This window comes from Ursus americanus, chromosome 23, assembly GCF_024610735.1.
Source record: "Ursus americanus isolate L20-20 chromosome 23, mUrsAme1.1.p, whole genome shotgun sequence".
Taxonomy (NCBI): domain Eukaryota; kingdom Metazoa; phylum Chordata; class Mammalia; order Carnivora; family Ursidae; genus Ursus; species Ursus americanus.
The window spans coordinates 32,559,391-32,582,716 of NC_142149.1; the positions used below are offsets into that span (position 1 = coordinate 32,559,391).

Sequence of the window (23,326 nt, forward strand, 5' to 3'; positions counted from 1 at the left end):
GATAGAGAAATGACTACTCCCATTTTATAATTGTGAAACTTAGGGGTTAATAAGTAAAGTAACAGCTGGAATTTGAACCCATGTCTTTTGGCTTCAAGCTCAGTGTTCTTTCCATTCTTTTGCATTGCCTTCTAAACTATAAATTATTTATGTGATTAAGGAAACTGAATTGTTTAAAGCCTGCTATTTATCAGGACCTGTGCCAGGTAGTGTATGTACATTGGTCATCTCAGAACAATCCCGTGAGATAGTTATTATCCATATTTCATACATAGGAGAACTGAGTGTTAGAGAAGATAAAAATACATGCCTAAAGCCCTGGAATTCAAACCAAACTATAAATTCAAAGTTATACCCTGTATGTGTGTGGAAGGAAAAAAAGAAAGCCAAAATCTTTCTGTTTCTGAAAGCAGAGAATCTGAGTTCGTTCACTAAACTGAGACTGTGGGATATGTTTGCTGTGTTCCATTGTACCATGGAGACATACTTTCTAAAGGCATGTCACTTGATGTACATCCAGATGTAGCTCAGGGTGACAAACATTTCTCATTCTTTGGGTAAGCAGTAGTAGTGCGTAATATAAATGTTTTAACTATTTCTGAAGTTCAGAGGGAAACCACATACAGATTTTTCTGTAATCTTTTTTCTTTTCTTTTTTAAGATTTTATTTATTTATTTGACAGAGAGAGACAGCCAGCGAGAGAGGGAACACAAGCAGGGGGAGTGGGAGAGGAAGAAGCAGGCTCCTAGTGGAGGAGCCTGATGTGGGGCTCGATCCCAGAACGCTGGGATCACTCCCTGAGCCGAAGGCAGATGCTTAACGACTGCGCCACCCAGGCGCCCCAGATTTTTCTGTAATCTAATAGCAAACCCATCTTCTGTTTCTTTTCTCTTTTTCTTCAGCCTAAAGTAAACAGCCAAAAATATTATTTTTATTGATATCTTGCTATTTGTTAAACTTTCCCTAAAAATTTCAAATTAGCCCACCTAATAATATTAGATTGGGATTTCCAAAGTCAATATATTTATACTCAATACTTCACATACCCTATAACTTACTTACCATGTATGTTGTTTATTGCCTCTTTACCTTTCTACCACAGACACATACACAGAAATATGAGTTCCATGAAGGTAGAGAATTTTGTCTTTGACTCACTGAGGTATGCTAGTGCCTAGAATATCATCTGACATGTAGTAGACATTCAGTAAATTTTTTTTTAAGATTTGATTAAGTGATCTGTACACCCAGTATGGGGCTCGAACTCACAACCCTGAGATCAAGAGTTGCATGCTCTACCAACTGAACCAGCCGGGTGCCCCACTCAGTAAATTTGTTTTTTGTTTTTTGGGTTTTTTTTTTAAGATTTTATTTATTTGATACAGAGAGCAAGTGTGAGCAGAGGAAGGGGGAGAGGGAGAGAGAGACAGAGGGAGACTCTCAAGCAGACTTTGTGCTGAGTGCGGGGCCCCACACAGAGCTCGATCCCACAACCCTGAGATCACGACCCGAGCCAAAACCAAGAGTCAGATGCTCAACTGACTAAGCCACCCAAGCACCCCACCCTACTCAGTAAATTTTTAATAAATGAATTTAAGATTTTTCATTCCATTGAGGGACCTTCTTTTATAGATAGTTTCTTCTTTGTTCATTTTGGCACTGTTAGTTCCCTGCACCCATATCTTTTTTTTTTTTTTTTTTTCCCCTACTCAACCCTTTCCTCTGCACACATGGTTGAGTGGGCTGTTTGGTGGTCAGTGCTTTTTGTTTATTTGGTAGAATCCCCACTCAGACCTCTAGCCCGAATGAGATGAGACATATGTTCTTAAATATCTGACACATTTATGTCTTGCCCAGCACAGTGAATTTTCAAGCTGTTACATATAAAAAGAAAGTCTTGTTTTGTTTTCAAGCAATGGAATTATGCAATTATCTGGGCATTGGCTTATTTTCAATGTTAGGAAATAATGGTAGGGAAAACTCATGGTGGTGAAATCACTGAGAGGCAAAACTATTAGCTCTAATTCTTAGTGAAAGATTTATAGCTCCAATAACTGGCTTTTATGGAAACTAGAAGGACCCCTATATACTAATGCTTTTCTCCCTAAATGATCTGTAATAATTGTCCTGTTAGTTTCATAATCTTCATGCACCATTTGTATAACACTGTTTATGAAATCATCATCCGTCTTGTAACTGTTTTTGACATGTGCTTGCTTTTTTCATGAGATAGGTACGATCTTTTTAAAATTAATAGATACATTAACAGGGACACCTGAGTGGCTTAGTCAGTTGAGCGTCTGACTCGTGGCTCAGGTCATGACTTCAGGGTCATAGGATTGAGCCCCGTGTCAGGCTCCACACTCAGCACAGAGTCTGCTTGTCCGTCTCCTTCTGCTCCTCCCCCAGCTCTCTCTGTAAAATAAATAAATAAACCTTTTTAAAAAAATAGATACATAAACACCAAAAAAGTCTGTGAACTTTTTTTTTTTCATCTTACTTCGTTACACATATCCAGCTGTGCAGCTGCCAGTGTCTCTGTTAACACTAGGACATTTCTTAAGAAAATGTCATTGCCTTATTAGTCTTCTATCTGAAATAATATGCTTTAGTCTAACTTAGCTACTTCCCTGAGATTCATAATGGGTTGGATAACAAGAAGTCTATTATTATTTATTTTTCTTCCCTCCCTTTTGGTTTCATAGGCTAAAGTTATTATTTGACAAACAATAACAAAAATGTAAGCAGTCATCATCAGGAATTTGGAGAGAGAGTCTTGAATTACTCATATTTAATAGGAGAATTATTATCAGTCCTTTAGAGCTAAACTTTAATATCACCTTCTTGAATCTAATTAATCATACTTATATGATCTTTCCTTTCTCTGAACTTGTATAATATATTTTTACTACTAATGTCATATATAGTTTATATATATCTAACACTTTTATCATTTATATACATACAACATATATATACAACTTATCCTTCTATGTGTAGAAAAAAAATTATTTTAAAGATTTTATTTATTGGGGCGCCTGGGTGGCGCAGTCGTTAAGCATCTGCCTTCGGCTCAGGGCGTGATCCCAGCGTTCTGGGATCGAGCCCCACATCAGGCTCCTCTGCTAGGAGCCTGCTTCTTCCTCTCCCACTCCCCCTGCCTGTGTTCTCTCTCGCGCTGGCTGACTATCTCTGTCAAATAAATAAATAAAATCTTTAAAAAAAAAAAAAGATTTTATTTATTGATTTGACAGAGAGAGCGTGAGCACAAGTAGGGGAGCTGCAGGCAGAGGGAAAGGGAGAAGCAGACTCCCCGCCCAGCAGGGAGCCACACGTGGGGCTCGATTCCAGGACCGGATCATGACCTGAGCCAAAGGCAGACAGTTAATGACTGAGGCACCCAGGTGCCCCTAGAAAAATTTTTAAATTTCTTCAGGACACAGGGCAGCTGGGTGGCTCAGTCAGTTAAGCATTTGCCTTCCTCTTGGGTCACGATCTCGGGGTCCTGGGATCGAGCCCCGTGTGTCAGGCTCCCTGCTTAGCAGGGAGTCTGCTTTCCCTCTCCCTCTGCCCCCAACCCTGTTCATGCTCTCTCTCTCACTCTCCTCTCTCTCAAATAAATAAATAAAATCTTTTTAAAAAATAAATTAAATAAGTAAATAGATAGATAAATAGATAAATAAATAAATAAATAGATAGATAGATAGATAGATAGATAAATAAATAAATAAATAAATAAATAAATAAATTTCTTCAGGGCAGGGCTTCTGGGTGGCTCAGTCGTTTGAGCACCTGCTTTGGCTTTGGTCATGGTTTCAGGGTCCTGGGATGGGGCCCTGCATAGGGCTCCGTACTCAGTGGGGAGTCTGTTTCTCCCTCTTCCTCTGCCCCTCCTCCCCACTCCTGGCTCTCTCGCTCAAATAAATAAATAAATAAAATCTTTTTAGAAAAATGCTTCAGGACATTGAAGAAGTGTCCTTCCCATTTCATGTTCCCTGAAAATCCATAAAAATGCCTTATGTTATGTATTATTTTGAACATTTATTTAATTGAGTTGAGGATATTTGCTACCTGTTAGCACTAAAGGCATCTTTACTTGTAAGGTAAGGTGTCATCATCTTTAATTAATGGAGAGTACCTCCGTAACACCAAATTGAAAATGACCCAAGTCTGATAAAGGTTCTCAATAACCTGTTGATGTTTTTGCTTGTACAGTAAGTCTAAAAGTCCAAGATCACTCTGGGTCTAAGAATGAAACTTTAATGCTATAAACTTTCTATAAAGGATGTACAGGCTTTTCAGGATCCTCTGGATTAGATTTAGCCCAGACCCATGTCTTCAGGCTGATCAGCTTTAATTTCAGTAGTGGAGGCTATATGGGAACCCATAACTTCAGTTTATAGGCTCCATTTTAAGATACATAGTAAATGGGGAATGTTCACCCAGCCTTGGGTTTCATGACTCACGCTTTTCCCTCAGACATGGTCGTGTATCCTGTAAGACTAGAGCTGTGCTTAAGAAAAAACATCTTTACAATACAAAGTAGGTAGCATTTGCTAGGCAAGGAGTGTTTTTTTAAAAGAATTTTAAAAATTGTGATTGGGGCAGCACCTTGCCTCTTTAGATTCTTATCAGAATTATGAATTTTATATTGAGGTTTTTCTCTGATAACAGAAGTACTTATTTTAACTGGTATTTTCTTTACAGAAAATCTTCGTTATAATCACATTCAGCAAACACATAGTGGAGCAGATGGTGGCTTTCATTGGGTGAGTAATTCTTTGTGGATTAATATTAATGTCATCACTATTAGAATAGAAAAAAATGTATAAAAGATTTTATTGGGACAGAATTTTTCTAATACCTTTTTATTTTTTGAGAAGGAAAAATCTTTTGCCCTGTTATTAAATTGAAGACTTTCTTGCCCTACAGCAGGGAAAGATGAAGTTCAGATAATCCTTATTTAATTTTAGATTTTTAATTAAATTTTAATTTTAAAGTCATATAATTGTTGATTTTAAAAAAAGCTTTGGAGTTTGAGACTATTGCTTCTCCAAAGAAGCAAGAAATTCTCTTTATATAAAAGACATGTGTGTATTATTACAGTTTAATGGTGCATTAGTACAATGCTATGATTTTTAGCCAAAACTGGATGCCAGATGCACAGTTGCATTTAATTTAAGTACAAATCTTACATAAAATATTAATATTTCATTAAATAAGGTATGATAAGATCGTATACTATTACAAAATATGTCAGTTATGAACCTATTCACTAGAGAAAAATCAGGCCATTTTAAAAGGCTAGACTTTCCAAAGCTTTTATTTTTGTGTTTATAGAAATGAGTAAGATCAATTTTAACTTATGCTTCAAATGGTAATGTCACAAATTTGTGAAGTTGACTTTGATAAAACAGTAAAGAAAGATTCTTTGTTGAGTTAATAAAATTAATTAGCAACTAGAATGGGTATAATGTCAGATAATGAAACTTTTTTATGTATTTTTTTAATTCAGTGTTTACAGGTGAGAGGCTTTCTTTTCATTTAATAGTTTAACTGCCCGAGGGCGCCTGGCTGTCTCAGTCCTTAGAGCATGCGACTCTTGATCTTGGAGTTGTGAGTTCAAGCCCCACATTGGGTGTAGGGATCACTTAAAAATAAAATCTTAAAAAATAATAAAATAAAAATGTAACTGCCCGATGGTAGAAGGTACTCTTTATGTAGTTTTAGCATAAATCTTTATCTTAAAAGCCATTTATAAGACAAAACACTCACAAGAATTTTTGCTATTTTAAAAAAATTGCCCTTTGGAAGTGAGTTCATGGCTATTAGTCTTTATTTTTTTTTTTTTAAGATTTTATTTATTTGAGAGAGAGAGCATTAGCGAGAGAGCACAAGCAGGGGGAGCAGCAGAGGGAGAGGGGGAAGCAGACTTTCCACCAAGCAGGGAGCCTGATGTGGGGGCTTCATTTCAAAATCTTGAGATCAAGAGTTGCATGCTGTACAGACTGAGCCACCCAGGTGCCCCTAGTTTTATTATTCTTTAAACCATACAGTATATATTTATTCTCTTTTATATATGGTATGTTTTACAATAAAATAGTATTTATTATTTTCTATTATGGTTTTAATGTAATAATAGAGGAAAACATATTCTTAAGAATATACTCAGTGGGGCCAGTTATTGATTTTATTACTTCCTAAGCTTCTGATTATAAACGTGGATTATAGCTTGTCCATTAAAATTTAACTATTCCAGTTTTTTGTTCTCTGGATCCTTACAAATAAATTGGTTTACAGGTCACCATACATCACATTCAGAAAGAAAGAAAGATTCTTATCCCTTATTTTTTAAATATGAAGAAGATATTTTATCTGTTTTTAGAGTTATTATTCCATCTGTAGAATTCCAACCCTAGAGCTGACCACTCACTACACAAACCCACAAGTTACAGGGTGACTGTGGGTATAGCACTGTACATTCTTCCCTTCTCCTGTTCCTATGCTGAACATTTATAAAAGGAAGTTTTTCAGGGTGCCTTGTGGCTCAGTCAGTTGGGCATCCCACTCTTGGTTTCAGCTCGGGTCATGATCTGGTGGGCCATGGGGTGGAGCCTCCCCGGGACTCCATGCTCAGCGGGGAGTCGCTTGGAGAGTCTATCCCTCTGCCCCTCCCCCCACTTGCGTGCATGCTCGCGTGCGCTCTCTCTCCCTCTCAGTATGTAAAATAAATTAATCTTTTTTTAAAAAGGGGGGGGCTAAGCTTTTCAGCAGTTTATACATACTCACCACTACTACCTTCTGTGTCCCAGCCTTTGGAGTTTCTAAATAGTTAAATTAGGTAACTACCTATCTTATCTACCCACATCAAGTTACATTCTCTTCCAATCTGTTCTCCATACTGCAGTCAGTAACCTTTTAAAAATATTAATCTGAACATGTCACCACCACTGTCCTTACCCCCAGCTCCTCATCTTCTTGAAACCCTTTACTTGTTTTTTCCTTCATTCTTAAGATAAAGCTAAAACTCCTGAAGGTGGTTTAGAGAGCCTTGTATGAATGTATCCCCTGTAATTTTCTTCTTGAGTCTCCCATCGGTGGTCGTTACTTGCTTTTGGTTTTTCCTTTGCCTAGTTTTGGGTTTCTCCTTCTCTCTCTCTCTCTCTCTCTTTTTTTTTTTTTTTTTTTTAAGATTTTATTTATTAGAGAGAGAGAGAGAGCATGAGCTGGGGGGGGGGTTGTAGAGGGAGCTGGAGAAGCAGACTCCCTGCTGAGCAGCCCTATGCTGGGCTCCATCCCAGGACCCTGAGATCATCACCTGAGCCACTCAAGTGCCCCTAGTTCAGGGTTTCTTAACCTTTGCACTTTTGACATTTTAAGCCAGCTAATTCTTTGTTATGGGGGACTATCCTGTGCATTGTAAAATATTTAACTGCATCCTGTCCTCTTACCCACTAGATGCTAGTAGTTATCTCGCAGCCATGACAATCAGAAATGTCTGCAGACATTACCAAATGTCCTAATGCACATATATATACCTCCATTACCACCACCAACCCCACTGAGAACCATTGGCCTAAATAATGTCATTCATTCATTCATTCATTCATTCATTCATTCATTCATTCATTCTAAGTAGGTTCCATGTCTAGCAAGGAACCCAATGCAGGGTTTGAACTCACGATCCTGAGATCAAGGGTCATGAGTTCAAGCCCTGAGCTGAGATCAAGAGTTGGACGCTTAACCAACTGAGCCACCGAGGCACCCTTAGATAACATCCTTTAGATTTCAACTATTACATTAACAAAGTGCCTTCCCTGACTAAATCAGATACCCTCTTTTCTAGGGATGTCTGTTCACAACAGCATGTACCGCATGCACTGACAGTTGTGTTTTTACATTTACATTTGAGGGTATATGATTATTATCTTTCTACCACTAACCTGTAAGCTTCTTTCTGGGAAAGGCCATGCCTAGTTCTGTTCACTGTTGTGTCTGTAGCACCTGGCATCTTGATTGACATTAGCAGGTGCTTGATAAATATCTAGTGGATATAATAAACATGTGGTGTCCAAATAAAGATCTGGCTAATAAAAATTAGCATATCGTTTCATAGCCCAGAATCTTCTGTTTCCCCAGCCTTTGGAGTTTCTCAAAAGTTATATTACTTATCTATAGTAAATAGAAATAAAAGAGTTTTTATAATCTTAGGCCAACAAATTAAAGTTAGAATTTCTCACAGTTTTCAAAAACAGGAGTTTCTGGGGCGCCTGGGTGGCACAGCGGTTAAAGCGTCTGCCTTCGGCTCAGGGCGTGATCCCGGCGTTCCGGGTTCGAGCCCCACGTCAGGCTCCTCCTCTATGAGCCTGCTTCTTCCTCTCCCACTCCCCCTGCTTGTGTTCCCTCTCTCGCTGGCTGTCTCTATCTCTGTCGAATAAATAAATAAAAAATCTTTAAAAAAAAAAAAAAAAAACAGGAGTTTCTTCCCTTTGTTATCTCATGTAGCACAGCCTTTCAAAAAAATCTGGTGATTCTTCTTTTTTTTTTTTAAGATTTTATTTTTAAGTAATCTCTATACCCAACATCGGACTTGAGCTCAGCAACCCCCAGATAAAGAGTTGCATGCTCCCCCAACTAAACCAGCCAGGTGCCCCAGTGATTCTTCCTTCTTCTTCTTCTTCTTTTTTTTTATCTTAAAGATTTTATTTATTTATTTGAGAGAGCATAAGCGAGGGTAGGGGCAGGGGGAGAAGCAGCCTCCCCACTGAGCAGGGAGCCTGATGCAGGGCTCAATCCTAGGACCCTGGGATCATGACCTGAGCTGAAGGCAGATGCTCAACGAACTGAGCTGCCCAGGCACCCCTGATTCTTCCTTCTTAAAGGTGGTTTTGCATAAGGTTATTCTGAGATATTCAAGACCTGCTAGAATCCAATTTTTATTGAATTAAAAGCGTGGTATCATATTTTTAAAATTGTTTTCAGGAGATAGATACTGGAATGTCCTGATATCCTCATCTTTTCCCCAGTGCTGTCTATAGGGATTACCTCATCAATTTCTTTTCTAGACAGTGTATTAAATAGTATAAATAATCAGACTTAGCAGATGGTAATAATTCTTTATTACCAGACGCCAATGGGTATATTTTTCATATTTGTCAGGATTAACATTATCTTTTAATCAGATTGTCCAGTTGAGCTTGACATGATTTCTTTTCCTACATTTTGAAGTAGGAAATGCTTTTAAATACAAGCGTTCAAATGATAATTAATAAACTCACTAACCTTATACTGAAAATTAAGTTAAACAAGGAAAATGAATTTTTAGTAGACATAAATTTATTATTATATATCATAATAAATAGTTTAGCAATTTATTTCAGAAAGGAGGAGAATAATTGACTCCCTAGACCCATTGTTGAGTTGAACTGAAAATAATGCCTATAGCTTGCTATAATAACATTATCCTTTGATTGTTAATTGTCTCTTTACAATATTAAACTGTAAATTGTTTAGCAGTTGATCAAACTAAACTAGTAAAGTTTGGAATACAGCCTTTTGAAGGATATTTAAAACTACGTACCCACAATTAAGGGAGTGGTGAATTACCATTATAGGGAAAAAAAAAGACAAGACGAAAAAAAGTCAGCAACAATTGAAATTTAAAATGATGAGATTCTAAGAAAAGGAAGAACAAAAAATGAACCCCAATAATAAAGGAGACCTAGGGAGTGGAATATGAAAAGAATAATTTTGTTTGAACAAAACAAATTGAGATTTGAATATGAACTCTGCCCCAGACCAGAGTTCTGCATTTCTTCTATTTGCTCTTTTTTCAAACAATACGTTTCTTTCTTTCTTTCTTTTTTTTTAAGATACATTTATTTATTTAACGAGCACCGGTGGGGGGGCGGGGGGAAGAGGTAGAGGGAGAGAAAGAATCCCAAGCAGACTCCCTGCTGAGCACAGAGCCCCCACTCAGGGCTCTATCCCACAATCCCTGGATCCTGACCTGAGCCGAAATCAGGAGTTGGATGTTTAACCTTCTGAGCCACCCAGGTGCCCCTCAGACTATATGTTTCTTTGAGTAGCATTTCTTCTCTAGTTCAGGAAGCCACTGACAACCTTTCCAACTTCCACCCAAATGGGAAATGTCCTGTATCAAAATATTTTACAGTTTAGTTGAAACATACTCATATCAATCGTTAAACATTCCAAGGCATGTGGATTTTTAAAATGCCTTCCATCTCAATGTTTTGTTGCCTGTGTTTTCATCTTATTTTTCAGTTTCTGTTGACTGGATAGAAAGGTAGACTGCTAATTGACTATTTTGTGTACTCTCAGGGAGGATTGAGGGAAAGCCTAAATCCTGGCCTTGAACCAGGAAGAAGTTTTTCATCAAAGATTGTACAAATAATTCTTGAGGATACTATTTTTTTAATTAATTAATTAATTTAAGTAATCTGTGCACCCAGCGTGGGGCTTGAACTCATGACCCCAAGACCAAGAATCACAAACTCTTCTGACTGAGCTAACCAGGAGCCTCAAGGATAATATTTTTTTGAATATAGGGAGCACTTTACATACAATTATTGTTACTATTTACTTCTAATTGTAACCCTATATGGTGGATATTTTTCCCTCTTGTTGATAAGGAAAAGGGCTCTGAGTGGTTATAAATAACTCATTTATGTAATTTCTACTTTAGTTTTTTGTTGTTGGTTTGTGTTTTGTTTTTTTCATTAAAAGGGTATCATACGGGGCTCCCGAGTGGCTCAGTCGGTTCCAAGTGCCTGCCTTCGGCACAGGTCATGATCCCAGGGTCCTGGGATTGAGTCCCGTGTCGGGCTCTTTGCTCAGCAAAGAACCTGCTTCTCCCTCTGCCTGCCACTCCCCGCTACTTGCATGTTCTCTCTCTCTGACAAATAAATACTTTATTTAAAAAAGGGGGGGTATCATACTATATGTAGTCATTTCAGACGTTTCATTTATTATATTGCTAATATTATTGTGTGTTGCTGAATATTATTCATTTTGGCTGCTATATATTATTCCATTGGGTAATTATCCACTTCTCATTGATGAACATTTGGAATATTTCCATGTTTTTACCCTTTTGATCATTGCTTCATGGGCTTTTTTTTTTTTTTAAAGATTTTGTTTATTTGAGAGAGAGAGGACTTGCGCGCAAGAGAGAGCATGAGCAGCAGGGGAGAGGGGCAGAGAGAGAGGGAGAAGCAGAGTCCCCCCTGAGCAGGGAGCCCGACACGAGACTCGATCCCAGTTCCCTGGGATCATGACCTGAGCTGAAGGCAGACGCTTAACCGACTAAGGCACCCAGGCGCCCCATTCGTGGGCATTTCTTAGTGCAGGATAGGTGAGCACATAGTAAAGAGATTAGGAGTATGATGAAGGGAACAACACAAGAGGGAAAAGCGAATAAAAGAGAGATTGGACATAAGCAAGATAACCCTCAGTGTTGATAATTTTGATAAGATAACTTAATTTTGTGTAGGACCAAATTTGGGCAAATTCTCACCATGGGTATGCCTGTGGCCTGCCAGCCCAAGGTGCTTACCACCATCACCCCACCCCCAACAGTGAGTTAGTGTTGACTATTACATCTCTGGTGGTGTGGTTTACTATTAATTTTACCGAAGTATGACTGCTGTACTGATGACTGAAGGAAATACTCCTTTCCAAAGGGCTTCTAGTCTTAATGTAAGTAGGGAGTGGCCCAGCTAAATATGATACCCTAAGTATACCCTTGATCTTTGGTATTTTTAGTAACAGTATGTCATTCTGTGACAATCCTAAGGCCCCAGAGAGAATATAAGCCATACCTTCAAAATTTACTGTAATTTTATGAGTAAATAGTTCCCTTCCCTCAACTAGAAATAGTAATTAGTAGATTTATTTCTTGGACAGTTCTGGAAAGTTTGCTAGTGTAATTAGGTTTAGGGAAAGTTATCTCTGTTATCTTTTCCTAAATCGAAGTGTTTGTCTAGTTATATATGGAAATCTGAACAGATGTAATGAATCAGTTTTATATTCTGAGATGTTAGAATACAGATAATAGCCTTGAGAAAAAGCCTTTTGGTTTATGGTATGTTTGGCAAGGGGACAGAGAAAAGGTTCTGCAAAAAAGATTAGGCATAAAACAGAGTTTTTCACTATTTGAGATCTTAGGTTGAAATAAGTCAAGGGAACTAACCAAAGAAAGAGAGAACTTCAGAACTTCAAAGACATTACATTTGTTTCAGTCTTTTTTTTTTTAAATAAGATTTAAAATTAATTTTTATTTAATTTTAGACTTTCTCCAATGAGAGAGACCTGGACATATTTCTTGAAGAGCATGACCAAGTCTAACATTAAAATCGTGATTAAAATGACATGTTCCAGTATTCTCACCAAATAGAGGATGAGAATTCCCAGAAAATAACATTAAGCATATGACTCGTAACAAACCATATGCAGAACATTGGTTGTCAGGTTGCCAGGGTCTTATTGGAAGACAAAGTCCCCAGTTTTACCACGCAGGAAAGTTTCCATAACTCAATCATTGAACTTGGGGGAGAGGGTTGGCTGGAGCAGGGACTTTTTACCAGATACAGAATGTTCCATGCTCTTTGCTGTCTCCTATTTCTGAGTTAACTTGGTGTTTGACCTCAGAGTCGGACTTCCCTGTGGCTAGAGAGATCATTTTAACCAGTGAGTAATTAAGGTCTTGAATCTTAACAATGTTTCTTGTTCCTTACTCTATAACAAGTGGTTGGAATGAGCTATGTTGGCCTGGACTTTTTCTTCTACAGAAAGAAAATCTATTCTTTCATTTTAAAATATTTTAAAATATAAAATGGTTAATGTAGTTGATTCTCTTTGACTTTAATCACTATAAAATAATCAGAAGAAGTTATGGAAGTGTAGAATACAAATATTTGTATTAACTGAAAAAGGGATACATTAAGTTTTAGCACCCCAGCTGCTGAGACTCAGTTGTGAACACTGTAACTTACACTGCAATTTAGGTGGAAAACTCCTTCCTTTTCATGGCCTTTTCCTGTAATTTGTTATCTTCTCTTTCTATATTTTTGTTAAAGATATTGGGAGGCAACATAGCTAAAGGATAAAGCAGGAACTCTGAAGTTAGACTGTATGAGAAATTGTCATTGTATTAGGAAGTTACTATTGACCGTAATTAGACCATTTCTGTATAATGATGAAAACTAAAACTGAATTATATTGTATTACATAGAATTGTTGGTTAAAGGAAAAGGCAGGTCAGGGTCATGCCTGACACATTTTAAGTGTTTTGTAAATATTTGTCGATTAGATGAATTCATTCATTATTAGAAGAGACCTGTATATTTTTAGGCTGAGGGAAAGACTCTAGTAAAGGACTAGAGATGGAAAAAAGAAATGAAAAAAGGGAAGGATGTGGGTTGGAAATTAGCATTTAGTAAGAACCTGCTGTGCCAGATGCTTTACATACATTTTTATTGAATATGCGTAACAAAACCTGTAAGGTGCTGTCACTGTGTAGATGGGGAAACTGAAACACACAAGTTAAATTCATAGAAATGCAAGAGATGGAGATAGGATCCAAGAGATAAGATCAAAAGTCTTCATGGATTGATTATTTTCTTAACCACTTCTTCCTTCAAACTGAAGTAAAGATTCCAAGATCTTTTGAAGTAGAAAAGAGGAATTGAGGGAATTCTATAGAAAGCAGTGAGGTAATCTACTTGAAATTGTAGATTTGGGCAAGAGCGCTAGTTTCAAATGCCTACTGCGTGAATTTGATAAGGAGTCAGCAGAAATTCTTTGTGTTCACTCCTTGTTCACAAGTGTATTCACCTTGTACAGCTGTAACTAGTTACTGCAGGTGTTACTTTGAGGGAGAAACCTACTAGCCTTTGTACTGTAGGTTTAAATGCATTTTTTTTTCTCTCATCACCCTTCTAGATTAAGTTCATTAAGGACAGAGATGGTGACTTTTTTCTTAGTTATATACTGCATTTAGTGATTTTCTGCCTAATATTGGAATAGGTATATTGTTCTGAGATAAGATTGAATTCCAGTCAGTACTGTCATTTTTTTATCCACTCACCATCATGCCACTTTGAACAACTAAAGGTCAGTAAGTTTTTATGCCATTTTACCTTCAATTCTACAAACTCTTCTTTATTCTTGACCTTGGGTCTGTGGTTCCCTGTTGCTGATTTCATCCTTAGAACTCAGTGGGTCGGGGCGTCTGGGTGGCTCAGTTAGTTAAGTGTCTGCCTTCGGCTCAGGTCATGATCTCAGGGTCCTGGGATCGAGTCCCCCGTGTCAGGCTTCCTGCTCTCAGGGAGCCTGCTTCTCCGGCTCCTCCCTGCTCATTCCCTCTCTCTCTCTCTCTCTCTCTCTCTCTCAAATAAGTAAATAAAATCTTAAAAACAAAACAAAACAAAACTCAGTGGGTCTTCAAGCCAGCCACAGATTTGTCACTGTACAAAGCTGCCACCAGTTTGCCATTTTCTAGAACTGAAATCCGTTATTTTTTACAGGGTTTTGAGTTGGCAGCCAATCACTTTTACTTGGTGCTTATAGACCACTCCTTTAGCTCTGGCTTCATTCATTAACATAAATGCCTGCTTAGCTCCTACCGCTCAAATCTATGTTTTGATTTGAGGTTTTGTTTTCAAAAATGTCCCTTTAATGATCACATAATTCAAAGAGTAGCTACTAATTATTATAAGAGATTTTACCTCCATTCTGACCTGATAGAAAACAGTTCTAAATGTTCAAAATCAAGGGCAAGTGCCAATTCTGTTTTTGAAAGATGCCTGTGATGGAAGTATGATGTGAGCCAGTAGCAACAATACACCTGATGTTTCTGGATAAAGCAGTGGTCTTCCTTCTACCCAGCCGCTAAGAAACCGATGGTGTCATGTGTTTATAATACCACTGAGCACACAGTGGACTAACTTGAGTACAAAAGAGGTTTTAATCATTTGAAAGGGACACAGATGTGAGTGAAATTCAAGATGTTTTAATTCCAAATCCTGAGGTTGAATCACAACGAATTTTAGTGCCAGAGATTATCAACCCAAACTTTTATATTTGAGAAAGCCCTAGATTTTTTAGTGTAGTGCATAACTTTCATTTTGACTTTATGTTGGGGTGCTCTTCCAAGATCCTAAGATATAAAGGAATTTGGTTTGGGTGGGCTACCACATTTCAGATCCAAAAGCAAGTAGAATACATCAGTTAACAATTTTTTCTTGTAGTATTAGCCTCAAAGATTCAGATTCTCCATTCAATTATGTGGGAAAATTAATAACCCTTTCATTCCAGTCATACAGAATTATGGGATCCCATTTTTACTAGGTTAAATATAAGTTGATTTGCAGTTAGTGCCGGTTCATTTACTTGTCATATTCCTGGGTTAATTAGGTATCAATTTGTTTCTTTCTTTTTTTCTTTCTAATCACTGAGGATTGGAAGGCTATAAATATTAATGAAAGTCAGCATGATGGCCTTTGGCTTCTTCAGAAAGATTGCATGATAAACTACATTCCCCCTTTCTCCCCTCTCCAGAGCAGTCTACCTTATGAGGAAAGACATTTTCATTTGGAGGGCAATCTATCATTGTTGAATCAGGCCTGGAGTCTGAGATCCATTCTGAGTCACTATGAATAGAGCTCTAGTATTGGTTGGGCCCCAGGGAAACTGGTGGTTAAATACTGTGAGAATCTTTATCAGACAGGAAATGACAACTCATTAAAATACTAACCGTTAAGCCTGTTTAGATCACTGCGTGGGGTGGGGGCGGAAGACTTAACTCTGTAGTGTTTGACTAAAATGTGCACATTTCTGGAAACAAAATTATTTATAAGACTGTTATCAAGAAACGGAATTGCTGGGGTGCCTGGTTGGCTTAGTCAGTAGAGCGTGCTACTCTTAATCTTGGAGTCATAAGTTCAAGCCCCATGTTGGGAGTAGAGTTTACTTAAAAAAAAAAAAAAGTTAAAAACAACAAAAAATTAAGAAAGGGAATTGCTAGTCCCGTTTTCTTACTGAACTTCCGCCATGTTGTCATCGCCTCCTATGTACAGAAGACAATATCAGCATGTAAAGGGGGAGTGGGGTGGGAGGGGCTTTTATTTTATCCCTAAATATATATATATCCTACTAGTACCTTCACTGTAAAATTCAGTCTCTTCAGCAGAAGAATCTGTTGGCTTGAGTCTACAAGAGACCATTTTCCTTTTAATAATAGGACTCTCTACTCCTATCCTCCTGGGCCAAATCTCAATTGATAGAAGAATTCTCTGAAGTCAGAGGATAAATCTGATTTATTGATTTACATGCAGTGATCTTCACTCAATCAAGAAAATTCTGAAGCCTCTGATATTCATTTGAAATATAATTATGTTCTAAGTGGGAGCACAGGGTTTCAGTCTCTTGAGGTTTGGCTATCTAGATTCTAAAAGTCCTTCTTTATAAATGACCATTAGAAGTCTGAGCAAAAAAGAGAGATCCAGTCTGCATCTTTGTAGAAACAGCTTTTTTTCTCTCTGATATCTTACCTAACAGTCCTGCATTGAATTGGTCTGCTAACTCTACCTTTTGGGAATAAGGTATAATATTTATACCCCTTGAAGTTTAGCCTCATGGTCTACACCAGTGGTCTCCACCATCAGAATGGGACTAAAATTAATAGAACTTTTTTTTTTTTAAAGAACTTCTATTTATATTTATTTTCATCTTTGTTATTTTCTTTTTTGTGTATTTTAGGTATATAACATTATGGTAGCACATACATACACAATTTATATGACTATACATATAAGGAGAATATAGTTTACTACCATCAGTCTGCTTGGCACTACCTCAGGCCAAATTACAGAAAATCATATCTCATGGGGTACAAAAGTAGGCTAGGGGAACAGTGGGAGTTCCACAATACAAAAGCAGTTCACAGTGGGTCTTTTGCAATATATTGTGTTATTAATTATTAATCAGATTTATAGTTCCTAGTTTTAACTAAACTAACCCTAACAAAACACACAAGTGGCTTTAAAAGTTTCCTATAAAGAAACAGTAGAAGGAAGATAGTAGTAATAGTGCAGTCACAAGAGACAGTAAAAAAGTTGCAGCATTGACATTTCACCTGTTCCTAGTACATGTCTATAGAAGTCAGCCAACAAATTTAGAAATTATTACTTTTAACCAAGGACAAGTATGTAATATGCCTTGAAGTATTCACTAATGATAGCACAAAAGCCATCATACTTAGTAAGACATTTAAAATTAAGAATTTTTAAATTTTATCTTTATTTTATCCTTTTTAACTTATATTTGTGCATTTTACCATTTGCGTAAAATATACATATATCAGAAATGTTTACAGACTATTGATCTAAGCTCCTGTGGCCTTAAAAGCCACTTTTTATGCTATCAAAAAGTACTGGGCATGGGGCGCCTGGGTGGCTCAGTCTATTAAGCATCTGCCTTAGGCTCAGGTCATGAACCCAGGGTCCTGGGCTCTCTGCTTAGTGGGGAGCCTGCTTCTCCCTCTGTCACCCTCTCCCCACTCATGCTTACGCTCACTGTCTCTCTCTCTCAAATAAATAAATAGAATCTTTTTTTAAAAAAAAGTACTGGGCATCATTAGTTTACTTCAAAAAATCTCTATCATGCTTCTGAATTATAACAACACTAGAATTGATTAAACCTTATATTTTCCTTTCTTTAATACTACCCTTGACCTGAATTTTATTCTAAAAACATTTCTGTCCCATTTATAAGCTTTCAGAGGTTTGACTAATCACCCCCTGAGAACGTTAGATACTATAATTAATCATCAGAGGGATGTTAAATAAATCAGCCTCAAAGTACAGTACAACCAGTGAGACAAAGGTTAAAAAAAAAAAAAAAAGCCCTTGTGCCTATAATTTTTTCTAAGAAAGATAAAAGCTTATTACCCTGTAGCCTTACTAAGAACTGATGTCAGACAGTATGTTTTCAGGAAAACCAGTGTAACTTACATGATCACATTAATGCTAAGACCCTCAAAAAAGTGCTTAAGAAAGGAGCAGAGCCTATATTAAATAAAACATTTACTTTATTCATACCCATTTAGTTCCCTTAGGCATTTTAACTGTTTAAGCTTTATATAAGGCAGCTCTGTGTAAGTAGGGCTAAACAACAAGACACGTCAAATTTTTTTTAAGTTTATGTTATTTCTGTTATTGAACACTGTGCCCAGGTTTTATGGTGGCACATAGTAACAACAACAACAAATACACTGGGCTGGAAAAATCCAAACAGAATCATGAACAGGAAAATTTCAGGTTTTCTAATAATAAGTCTTAGTTTGATGACTATCTCTATAATGGAGAGGAGATTGAAAGTAAATCAAAAGGTGTGTTTTTTGTATCTGTTGAACCAACTTGTTTGAGAGTTACACAGTTTGAAAAGAGTCCCTTGAAAACAGGAGTAATAATGACCGATAAATTTTTGGAAGGGATGTGAGCCCAGGAACACCAACAAAATGAAAATTTAAGCATTATGAAAAATAATCACACCACCCACTCTCCATGCAACCTCTGCCAGTTGTGATGCTTCCTCTGGAAGATTTTCTGGCTTTTGTGCGTACAAAGAATAATGGAGACCTTTATTTATAATGAGTCAATATGGGGAGAGTTTAAAATACAGATTTCTTATCCAGATAAATGGGTTTCAGAAGCAAAGTCACATATGTATTGAAAGCTACAGAAAAATAATAGGTTTTGTTTGCATATTGGTTATGGCCCTTGACAGAATTTTACAAAGAAGTTTGTCTTGTTTCTGTTTTAACACCTACTAAGATATGTAAGCCTGACAAAATACTGTTCCCATGAAACCACTTTCAGGCTTCAGGTGGGTTTGGACTTATATAGGTATTTCCCCCCCCCTCATTTGTTTGCATTTTCTGAGGTGTTTTTTTTTTTCTTCCATTCTTAAAATCAATAACAAAAATTTTAAAAATTGCCATTAGAATAATTTGTTGAAATTTGTTTTTTAATGAGTTCTATTATCTGAAACTTATTTGTGTATGCCAAGAAAATAAATATCAAGATAATTACGATCCACAAGCTTTTTCTACCCACCATGTTGAAGTTCTGCAGCAAGGAAAAGCAGATGAGATCAATTTTGTTTTTTTGTTTTTTCTGTTTTTTTGAGTTTTTCTTAAGGCTTTCTTGCTTAGAGAAAGTAGTTGTTGACAAGGCTAATTTAAACATATTTAAGGCCAACAGTTAACTGAAAAGTAGTTTTGTGTGTGTTTGTTCTCCTCCAACCTTATTTTCTTCTGTATCACAAAACTGTAATACTTTTAACTTAATCAGCACCTAATGGCAGATGAAGGACCCATTCAGCTACAGGTTGAGATGAGTCCTTAGCCAGATGCACAGGGTACTCTGAATTTAATGGCTTTCAGAGAATGGCACTGAAGCTATTTCCTAAGCCAACTGTAAAAAACCACTGAACTGGAATGCAAGTTATTCTTCCCACCCCCATATAGGTACCTTAAATTAATCTTAAATGTCAGAATGGACTCTTCTGTCGGTTGCTTGAAAATAACTTGAGGGATGAGGTCATAGGCGGTTATTATTGTTTGCCTTAAATGCACATAAAGAGTGACAGATATAATTGCAATTTTTATGTAGTCCATTACTAATATAGCTTTAAGGTTAATTAAGGAAACTCTTGATGTTAAAGTGTGCTTTGTATAAGCTGAGGCAACTGTGGCCTAAACCATTGTTTATAGAGATAGAGCAATGAAAATAAAACTAAAATTTTGGTGAATATACAAAGATGAAGAGGATCTGGCAAATAATTAGTTATGTAATACTTAATACCTATATGTTCATTTTTTCAGATTTATTCAGATCATGTGGCATTTGTTCATGATAATTTTGGTTAATAAACTGCAATGAAAACTTTCAGCTTCTCTATTTTCAACTGTTTTCCTCGTCTCTTATGAGAAACTCCATAGAGACATCTCCCACCCCACCAAAAACATGTAAAAAGCTGTAACACTCTAGCGCCTTGAAAATTAATCTCAGCATTAGCCCAAGATAATTGAAAATTGCACATCACTAAGTGTAAATGTATAATGACATATATTCTGTATAGAGTGCAGCACTTGATGGACTTAACAATGGCAGTCGTTTAACTTTTCAGATTATTTTGAAGGGAGTCTAGAATGATTGTTGCCAGTCCCTTCCTCATTCCCCTCAACCACAGCAACAAAAAAGTAGAACCTTTCTAACATGTGGGTCTTAGTTCTTCATTTTCTCTTTCAAGAATGGGGCCCAAGAATGGATCCCAAGAATGATTTGAGGGAAACTGTAAGCTATATTTCTGCTCAACTCCAGTCTGAGGTTAGAAGTCTGTAGAAAGAACAGGGCACGTATATTGGAATCTAACTCTTAGAGGACATCAAAAAGAGAATTTTCAAGTCATTTCTTGTACAACCAGCTGTTCAGATTAGCATATAGTCATTTCAGCCTTTATAAATAAAAGGGTTTTCCTAACCTTAACAACAATAGCTTGACTATGGCTATCCTTGGGAGTTTAAAACAATGACATAGAGTATTGTTCATTAAGTGTGAATATAAATCGATATCTGAAGCAAAGTCCTTATAAATCTGCCCTCTTCAAAGCCCATTTTTTTGCACATGTATTTTACTGGAATTATTTTTTTATATTCACGTGGTTTGTTTCAAGTGTAAATGGATGAGCTGTTCGCATCCCCTTATGCATTATGTAAGGAAAAGGAAATTTACCCAAGGAAAATTTCTCTTTTAAAGAGGAAGTTTGGGGATGCCTGGCTGGCTCAGTCAGAGAAGCGTGTGACTCTTGATCTTGGGGTCGTGAGTTTGAGCCCCGTATTGGGTGTAGAGATTACTTAAATAAATAAAACTAAAAAAATAAAGAGAAAGTTTGTCCTGTTCTTGCCCCATTGTAGTCAGAATCATTCCTGATAAACAGCAGCATAGCTCAGACACAGCTCTTCTGGTTTACCCCAGAATGGGTAGTTAATGTCAAGCCACTTAAAAGTCAGTGAGAGAGACTGAGGCTGTAGGTTAAGAGGCTTTGCCCCCCTCCATCTTTCATGTCTGTCACTTGGGTCTTATGGTCTGATCAGTGCAGCCATTGCCTCTATTACATATGTCTAGTCCGCCTCTTTGCCATATCCTGCAGTATTTATTAAAAGAGCTTTTTGTACAGCTTCACCCCACGCTGATCTCTCCTTTCTTTCTCCAGTTCCTTTGGAATATATCTTCTGTACCAAAAGAATTTTAATATTGATTTGTAAATTCTTGTGTTCACAAACCCATCTGTGTGTATGTGCATGTGTGTGTGCCTGTGTGTTTTGAATCTCCATCAAGATTTTAAGTTCCTTGTGGGCATGAACTATCTTGCAGTTGTCTTTTTTTGTTTTGTTTTCCCTTAGTGCCAATTACGATGTCAGACACAAAATAAGGAGTCCATTAAGTATTTGGTGGTTGATAGTTAAGAGGATCAAAAAGTGTCAGCCAGGAGTTATGTATGTGTTCGCTTCTGGTAAATATAGTAGCAAAAAAAATTCTCTTCCTCTGCTCCTCTGCTTTTTTATTACAGAGAGCAGTAACTGGATTGTTCTAGAAAAGAGGAGGTGAAGTTAGTACTCATAAGGGAGACCATTAGGTGCTGTTGTAAATACATATTGACATACCTTTTGCTGGCCGCAGGAGAGGGCTCATCTACCTTTTAGCCCTATTATGGCAGATGAGAAAATAAAAGGTACAGAAAATAGAGATGTTTTATTTTCTGAGTTGCCTCAAGTTACCATTTTAAAAAACGCCTGCAAGCATTTCTAAAACGGGATCCTGGTAGCTGGTTGCCAAACCGGTTTAACAGGACTGCCTCCCGGTGCTCTGGGTGAGAGGGAGCCCCGAGTACATAAACTTATCAAAGATCACTCTCCCAGTCATTTCAGAACAAGTTGTTTAGTAATGTACTGTAGTTTCTGTGCAAACCATCTACCATAAACCACGAAGTGATTCAAGGTTCATAGTTCCTTCTTTGTTCCTTTGTTAATCACTGACTTCTGACTAGTGGGAGGTGCCTTCCAAATTTGCTAATGCATTCTTTTTGGATAAGGATGACGCACAGATTGTCCTAATAAGGACTTAGATTGAGAAAGGACCGCCCCCCTCTGAGAAGATGGGACAAGTCAGAGAGAGGGCGGGCAGTTTCTTTTTCAACTGGGGATGACACAAGCATAAGTCATTTCCTTATTAATCGGTTCAAACCAGTTCTTACAGGAACTGGTGGTGATAAATGTGGGACTTCTCAGAAGTCATTCATTTTATTCTTTGTGCCACACCAGTGTGCAGCATTAGCTTAGCTGGCCTCACTCTGAGGATGAACTCTTCTGCTAGAAGGGGCTCAGCTCCTACTTTCTCCCAAACATGTTGGTGGAAGAGATATTTTTCTTCTATAAGGGGTTGTTAAAGGATGAATTTTACCCACTAAAAAAAGTTCAGAGGATTTGCCAGCTCTGCTGATTGTTGTATTTTTTTTCTCTTTCTATCTAATCCCTGCTTTTTGAATCCAGGTGGTAAGTGGATTTTTCTTTAACATTTTTCCTGCTTTTCTTCCCAAATGTATCTTTTTCCTTGGGTTATTGTGCCCTGCTTCCAGCGCTGTCCCCGGCGTAGGTCCATCTCTGCAGAAGCCATTCCAGGAATACCTGGAGGCCCAGCGGCAGAAGCTTCACCACAAAAGTGAAATGGGCACACCACAGGTGAGACTTGCCTCCGTTTTCTTCTCTTCCCCACCCCCACAGTTTCGGGCTGAAATTACATTCACCGCACTCACTGGCATTTTTAGGCAAATAGGTTTGTTTGTCAGTCTTAAGTGAGGTTGAGGCTGTCCTTACTCTCTACTGGGAAACTGTCTTTGTCTGAATCAGAAATGTAACTTCTATTTTATATCTATCTTCTCCCAGAAAACAAAGGTAGGGTTAATGGAAAATAATGGATCTGTTATGTAGAAGGAGTTGTTGATTGATCTTAAATGATTTTTTAGCAAATATACTTCCCAAGTGGATTAAGAATTATAAATTTGTAGCATTTTATAGCATTAGAAAGTGTTAGACTAACTGAGGTCACTGGATATACTTGGATATCTCCCTTCGTTTTTGCCCTATTTTTCTTTTCAGAAATGGGAAAATAATCTTTTTTAAAAAGTCAACTAAGGCTCTTCACATAGCTGAACTTAAAAACTTTAACTTCTTAAACTCAACCT

At 37.3% G+C, this 23,326-nt stretch overlaps 1 protein-coding gene across 2 annotated transcripts in view; it reads left to right on the forward strand.

The window, feature by feature from the left end:
* VMP1 (vacuole membrane protein 1) overlaps positions 1–23,326 on the forward strand; it is a 128,675-nt gene that overhangs the window by 99,357 nt on the left and 5,992 nt on the right. For both annotated transcript variants that reach the window (XM_045773743.2, XM_087854563.1), the window contains 2 exons: positions 4,709–4,770; positions 22,721–22,823. In XM_045773743.2, coding sequence (XP_045629699.1) covers positions 4,709–4,770; positions 22,721–22,823 — 165 coding nt within the window. The remainder of the gene's footprint in view (positions 1–4,708; positions 4,771–22,720; positions 22,824–23,326) is intronic.